Here is a 382-nt window from a genome sequence, read left to right on the forward strand (position 1 = left end):
CAAGATGGACGGCCGCGGGGACGGCTACCACCACCACCATCACCACCACCACCACCATCACCACCACCAGTCCCGCCACGGCAAGCGCAGCAAGAGCAAGGACCGCAAGGTGGACTCCCGGCACCGGTCCAAGATGATGGGCTGGTGGAGCTCCGATGACAACCTGGACAGCGACAGCAGCTACATGGTGTCTGGCCGGCACGCCGCCGACCAGGGCACCCAGTACTGTGTGGACGCTCCCGAAAGTGCCTTCAGAGACTTGACCTTGAAGAGTCTAAAGAGCGGCGGGGAAGGAAAATGCCTGGCCTGTGCCGGCATGTCCATGTCTCTGGACGGCCAGACGCTCAAGAGGAGCGCCTGGCACACCATGACCGTCAGCCAG

General features: G+C 63.4%; 1 protein-coding gene across 1 annotated transcript; it reads left to right on the forward strand.

Annotated features, from left to right (window-relative positions):
- Nucleotides 1–4: 4 nt before the first annotated feature.
- On the forward strand, nt 5–379 carry LOC118452340 (disks large-associated protein 3-like; the record flags this gene model as incomplete). Its single annotated transcript, XM_035894928.1, has 1 exon — nt 5–379. A coding segment is annotated over one exon (375 nt), but the record flags the coding sequence as incomplete, so codon positions are not given.
- Between the last annotated feature and the right edge of the window lie 3 nt (nt 380–382).

The sequence above is a fragment of the Egretta garzetta genome, unplaced genomic scaffold, assembly GCF_000687185.1.
Source record: "Egretta garzetta isolate BGI_Z169 unplaced genomic scaffold, ASM68718v1 scaffold1300, whole genome shotgun sequence".
NCBI lineage: Eukaryota > Metazoa > Chordata > Aves > Pelecaniformes > Ardeidae > Egretta > Egretta garzetta.